This window comes from Loxodonta africana, chromosome 7 (genome assembly GCF_030014295.1).
Source record: "Loxodonta africana isolate mLoxAfr1 chromosome 7, mLoxAfr1.hap2, whole genome shotgun sequence".
In the NCBI taxonomy this organism is placed as follows: Eukaryota; Metazoa; Chordata; class Mammalia; order Proboscidea; family Elephantidae; genus Loxodonta; species Loxodonta africana.
The window spans coordinates 30,596,224-30,602,277 of NC_087348.1; the positions used below are offsets into that span (position 1 = coordinate 30,596,224).

Below are 6,054 nucleotides of genomic sequence, written 5' to 3' on the forward strand. Positions count from 1 at the left end.
TATAGCTAATCCCTTCACCATACCACAGATATTATCTCCTTTATTAACTGGGGTTCCCTGGGTCCTTGTGGCAGGCATTATGTTCTTTTATCTGAGTATCTGCCCCAAATCTACTTGATTTGTATGAGCTGCTTGTGGCATTTGGGTACTCCAAGTGAACAGAGAGCTGGGCATATCTGAAAACCTCATCATCAGCCTCACCGAAATGAATTGACTTGGGTTAGAGCTTTCAGGACATCTAGTGAATTTGAATTTTATGCATCAAAAGATGATTTTTTTTTTTAGTGTAAATATGTCCTATGCAATATTTGGCTAATACCAAATGTTCTTTGTGTACAAATATTTGCTAAGAAATAAATACACTTAGCGTAAGTATGAAGCATGCAATAACTGATAAACTGGGACTAGTTTTAAGATAAGCATTAACAGCGTGAAAACATGGCCTTTTGCTGTTTTAAGTGTTATCCCTGTATCATTTGTTTGTTATGTGTTTTCCTTGGTAAATTGTCTACAAATAGGTCTGATTTTTCAAAGTAGGCACTGAAACTGAGTAGGCTGAAAACTACACTGAGTGTTTTTTAAAAGTTACAGAACTGCCAAGAATGCACTAAACCTAAAATCAATCCAAACTTATATCACCGTGTCCACATACCTTTGTTTCTTGTCTGCTTAGGAGGGAGGTGTCTCAAATGTACACACTAAGATGTTCAGAGCAAGTCATAGGTACTCTTCTTCATGCAAGAAGAATGGGAGGAATAGAACAATCCGGATATTTTAGAGGGAGGTAGTAAGTGACAGTGAAAAAGGAGATTGACTCAATACACACTAGTATGATTTCTAGGAAAACATTGAAGGCTTCGGAGTGGTAGGCTTGGTAGTGAGTTCTGAATCCTTTTGCTCAATGCAGTACATCTCCTATCCTACAGAAAATCCTGTGATAGCAGGTCCTGTGATCAGTAAATTCCAGGTGAAATTTGCCAGACATAGGCTTATCATTCTTATATAGTGGTGAATGGAGACCTGGAAGGGAGAATGGGACTCAGTGGAGAAACAGCAGACAAATTTACCTAGGAAGAAAGGGCAGAGGTGGCTAACAAACTCCAGTATTGTCTTGGCCCTCCGCCCCCAATTTTCTGAATCAGGTTGCCAAAATTGACACCAAGAATTAGCAGATTCCTTGATGGCTGCTACTCCAGGTGTCACAGAACCAAGAATCATCCTTAACAGAAAACTGCTGCAAAGTGACTCTGGACTGAAGCTCTTCCAGTCTGTAAGTGTGAAGCTTCTTGGCAGCTCTGGCAAGATCTAACCTGATAGTTTTGTAACCTAAACCTTGGCATTCCATTACAGCCCACCAGTAATACCCTGTATTCTATGTCACTGAACTTTTTGAACTCAAGCTACTGTTCCAATTCAAAAAGCATGTTTGCAGCGTTCTAGAGTCATCAAGAGGACATTGAATGTGGGGAAAAGAAAAACAAAAAAGAATTGCCAGGAGTCGATACTAACTCATATCAACCCTATAGGATAGACTAGAACTGCCCGTTAGGGTTTCCAAGGCTGTAATCTTTACGGAAGCAGACTGCCACATCTTACTTCAAAGGAGCAACAGCTGACTTTTCAGTTAGCAGCCCAACACTTAACCCCTGTGTTACCTAACAGGGCTCCTCATTCAATGTGAGAGGTGATTAAAAGGGAATCCAAGTGGTTTAGATTATAGCAGCTTCATCAGCTCCATTCAGGATATTTTCCCTTTATTTACTGACTTTCTTATGTAACTATAAGTGATGACAGGGCTGGGACTTACAGGTGATATACTTGAAAATCACAGTGGTGTTCTCTTTCATTTCTCCATTGTACATTTTCTAGGAAAAAAAAATGCAATACATGATACAATAAATGCACACATATTTTAAATGCCATACAGACTCCATCATTGTCTCAATGGTATATTAAAGGAAATAAAGCACATGAAATGAAATACTCAAAATCTCCAAAAACTAATAGAAACCTAGATTTTAGTGGCAACAGATCCAGATCTTGTCTTGAACCTTATAAAAAGTATGTTTCTTTTTTTTTTTTAAAGGAGAACTGATGACACACAACTGTCAAGAGCTCAGCTGCTGTCAAAAAGGTTGGTGGTTCAAACCTATCCAGTAGCCCTGAGGGAAAAAGACCTGGCAATCTGCTTCCATAATGATTACAGCCAAGGAAACCCCACAAGGCAGTTTTACTTTGTCACATGGGGTCACTATGACTCTAAAATTGACTCAGTGGTAGCTAGCAACAATAACAATTTAAAAATAAATTAAAATTATGAATGCAAATTGACCCTAAATGTGAACATTTAGTTAGAAAAAGTAATAAAACATTTTAAAGTTATAAACATACAGCTAAAGTCACAAACAGCAACAAAAGAATAAATGTGTTTCTACCCCAGGTTTTACAAGATATATCACTATGTGACTGCATTGCTAAGTCCCCACCCACAACCCTTAAAGAGGCTCAAACTTAAGCTTTATTAACTTCAAATTATCTCTGCCTCTCTCTACAAGAATAAGAAAATCTCACAAGATTTCTCAAACCAAAACGGACGTACACTAATGAAAACTCTGATGTCTTTGTGCAGATGAAGTTAAGACTATTATCTCAATATTAACAACTTCATGGTTTTATTATAAATGTATGTGCTGCAAACATTGCTGAATTGATTTAAAGTGTAATCTATATATATCTCTCTCTCTCTATATATAGATATATATATATAGATATATATGTTATATCAGACTACAATGTTTCAGAAGTATCCTCCAATCATGGGAAGTGGGATCTTCTACAGTTTATTTTAGGTAAAATCAGATTTAGCAACTACTTTTCCATCCTCTAGTAGGAAGAAAACGTATCCACTCTGTCTACAAGTTTAATTTCTTTAGGCAATACCACATGAACGCTGAAACCAATGCCTCTGTTTCTTCCCAGAAGAGAGAACTGGATTAAATGGGCCCACAGAATCTGACAGTACTGACTGAATTCATTCTAGCGGGAGTCACAAGGCGCCCTGAGCTGCAGCTCCCCCTATTTGCAGCCTTCCTTATCATCTACTTGATCACAGAGGTTGGAAACATGGGCCTGATCGTCTTGACCGAGGCAGACTCCCACCTACAGACACCTATGTATTTTTTTATCAGACACCTGGCCTTTGTTGATCTTGGTAATTCTACTGTGATTTATCCCAAGATGCTAGTAAATTTTGTTGTGAATCAAAATACCATATCCTATTATGCATGTGCCACACAAATGGCTTTTTACATTCTGTTCATTATCTGTGAGCTCTTCATCCTGTCAGCCATGGCCTATGACCGCTATGCAGCCATCTGTAACCCCCTGCTCTACAATGTTATCATGTCCCAGAAACTTTGCTATGCACTCGTGGGCATTCCATATCTCTACAGCACCTTTCTGTCCCTGATGGTCACCAGTAAGATTTTTATATCGACCTTTTGTGGCTCTAACATCATCAGTCATTTCTACTGTGATGATGCTGTCTTGATACCTTTGCTCTGCTCAAATGCACGAGAAATAGAATTGTTGATCATAATATTTTCAGCGCTTAATTTAATTTCCTCTCTTCTGGTAGTCCTGGTCTCCTACATGCTGATTCTGACAGCTATATTTCGAATGAATTCTGCTGAGGGCAGGAAAAAAGTGTTTTCCACGTGTGGTTCTCATCTGACAGTGGTGGTTGTGTTCTATGGAACTCTGTTATTTATGTATCTTCAGCCTAAATCTGCTCGTTCCTCTGATACTGACAAAATGGCGTCCATGTTTTACACTTTAGTCATCCCCATGCTGAACCCCTTCATTTACAGTTTAAGGAACAAAGAAGTAAAACATGCCTTTAACAGGGTGTTCAAGAGGCCATGCAAACTTCTATCTGATATTCAATAGATAATATTGTTTTAATGAATTTTTGAAAATGGCAAATGCTGCATAAAAATATTTCTAGTATACACAATTACATTCTCTTTGGTTCCAGAGTAAAGACATAGTGTAAAGCACATACAAGTGGATTGCTTTCCTTATATCCATCCAAATATATTTTAATCATCGTATTTTTGGATCTCAAATTAAATGTTATACCATTCCTGTGTTTCCTTGTTTCTTTTTCAATGTTTCCTTATGTGATTTTGTTGAAAAGCAGACTTTACGCAATGGAATACCTATTACACTCTACAGCAGTAAATTATGTGTGTATATTTGTAAGCGTTTTTGTAAAGATGGTGGGGGTCTTCTGAATCTTATTTTCATCGCATTTTCTGATCCTAAAACAATAGTATAAGCAAAATTGGAGACCAAGAGTTATTTATGTGTCCCTGTTGATACAATGAATAATTTATGGGTATTGTTTCCTTTCTAATGTGATTATCATTTCTTATTTACTCTGTACTCAAATATGTGTAAAGTGGGCTAGAATATTTTGCTTGGTTATCATTTAATTTGATATCTTTTCTCCTGAGCTAACGAGTGCCTTGTATGATGATTCTGATTTTGGCTATATTGCAGATGCAGAAACTAGTTAGTCAAGAGAAATATAAAAAAAAGATAATAAAAAGCGAATACACTTGGAGAATAGAAGGAAGGGTGAACAAAGATATTATGCATGCCTGATGGGAAGAACTAAAGTATTTATTAAAGGTGATGATTGATGCAAAATCTGATGATAAAAAAGCATTGTAAGAACCAAGAGAATATGTTGATACATTTCTGATTCATATTCTCAATACGTTGGAGAACATTTACGTGTACAAAAGGAGGGAAAACACATCAATAGAGCATGTTACCTTAAAGTGAAACAGCTTTATTGCTTAACACCGACATGTGTTATTAATGGCAAAATGTGGATTTACGATCATTCCTTTATAGAAGATATATAAAATAATGTTGAGCTCATGTCTACTGAATAAATAGATATTCTACTGAAGTAGTAAATGCTTCTTATGTTTATTCACTAAAAAAATTTTTGGGACAAATACATAATTTCAAATTCTTCCTTCCAAACAAAAAAAAAAATTGTTCCATTTTCCACACTTTGTTCGTTTTAGCCAAATATGAGATTAATTACAAAATGATTATCAATCAAGTACCATAATTTACTGAAAACAAAGGCAGAATAGTGTTTACTCTATGTTCTTTCTTGGCATCAGAGAATTCTAAGAGAAACTTGTAATCTGCTAAATAAAACAGCTGGTAAAATGAATGTAAACAAATTTTACCATCCTGCTGACAGTCATCACCTGCTGTGGGTTTTGACCTAATCTCCACTAGCACTTGTGCCATAATCCAGAGAAATACAAACTTCAATACATCTAAAGTGCATTTTTCCTTCATTTGCTTGAATATTTAATAATGTCTGACAGAGCTAGAAAACATACACAATACCCAATACTGAATTGAAACTGAAACTTCATTTGAAATGCAAACTAATTACATATTCTGGAAATAATAGAAACTGTTTAAGAATTTCTGAAAAACAAGTTATGTCAGGAAAAAAACAAAACAAAAAACTTCGCCTTCAAGTCGATTCCAACTCATAGCGACCCTATAGGAGAGTAGGACCGCCCCAAAGGGTTTCCAAGGAGCAGCTGGTTGATTCAAAATTCAAACTGCCATCCTTCTGGTTAGCAGCGAAGCTCTTAATCACTGTGCCACCAGGGCTCCCTGTCAGAAAAGCTACTGTAATTAAACAGGTAATCAGAAAATTAAGTATGAAATCATAACATCACGGTTATTAGTAAGATTACAGATTTAGGAATAGATTTAATTCAGAGTATTATTTAATATAATAATTTTCTCTACATGTAGCTTATATTTGCTATATGATTATGTATATATAATCATATATATATGATTTAAGGCTACATTGCATTGACAAAATAGAGATATTATGACCTCAAAATAAACACATTTCATATAAAAGAAATACAGGTAGTCCCCAACTTATGATGTATTTTAGTTAAGACAGACTGCATCTATAACCATCCATTTTTTAACATA

General features: G+C 35.9%; 1 protein-coding gene across 1 annotated transcript; it reads left to right on the top strand.

Annotated features, from left to right (window-relative positions):
* Positions 1-2,997: 2,997 nt before the first annotated feature.
* LOC100660944 (olfactory receptor 8K5-like) lies at positions 2,998-3,966 on the top strand. The gene has a single exon (XM_003423190.2). The coding sequence runs from the start codon at positions 2,998-3,000 to the stop codon at positions 3,946-3,948; it is 951 nt and encodes a 316-aa protein (XP_003423238.2). The 3' UTR covers positions 3,949-3,966.
* The last annotated feature ends 2,088 nt before the right edge of the window (positions 3,967-6,054 follow it).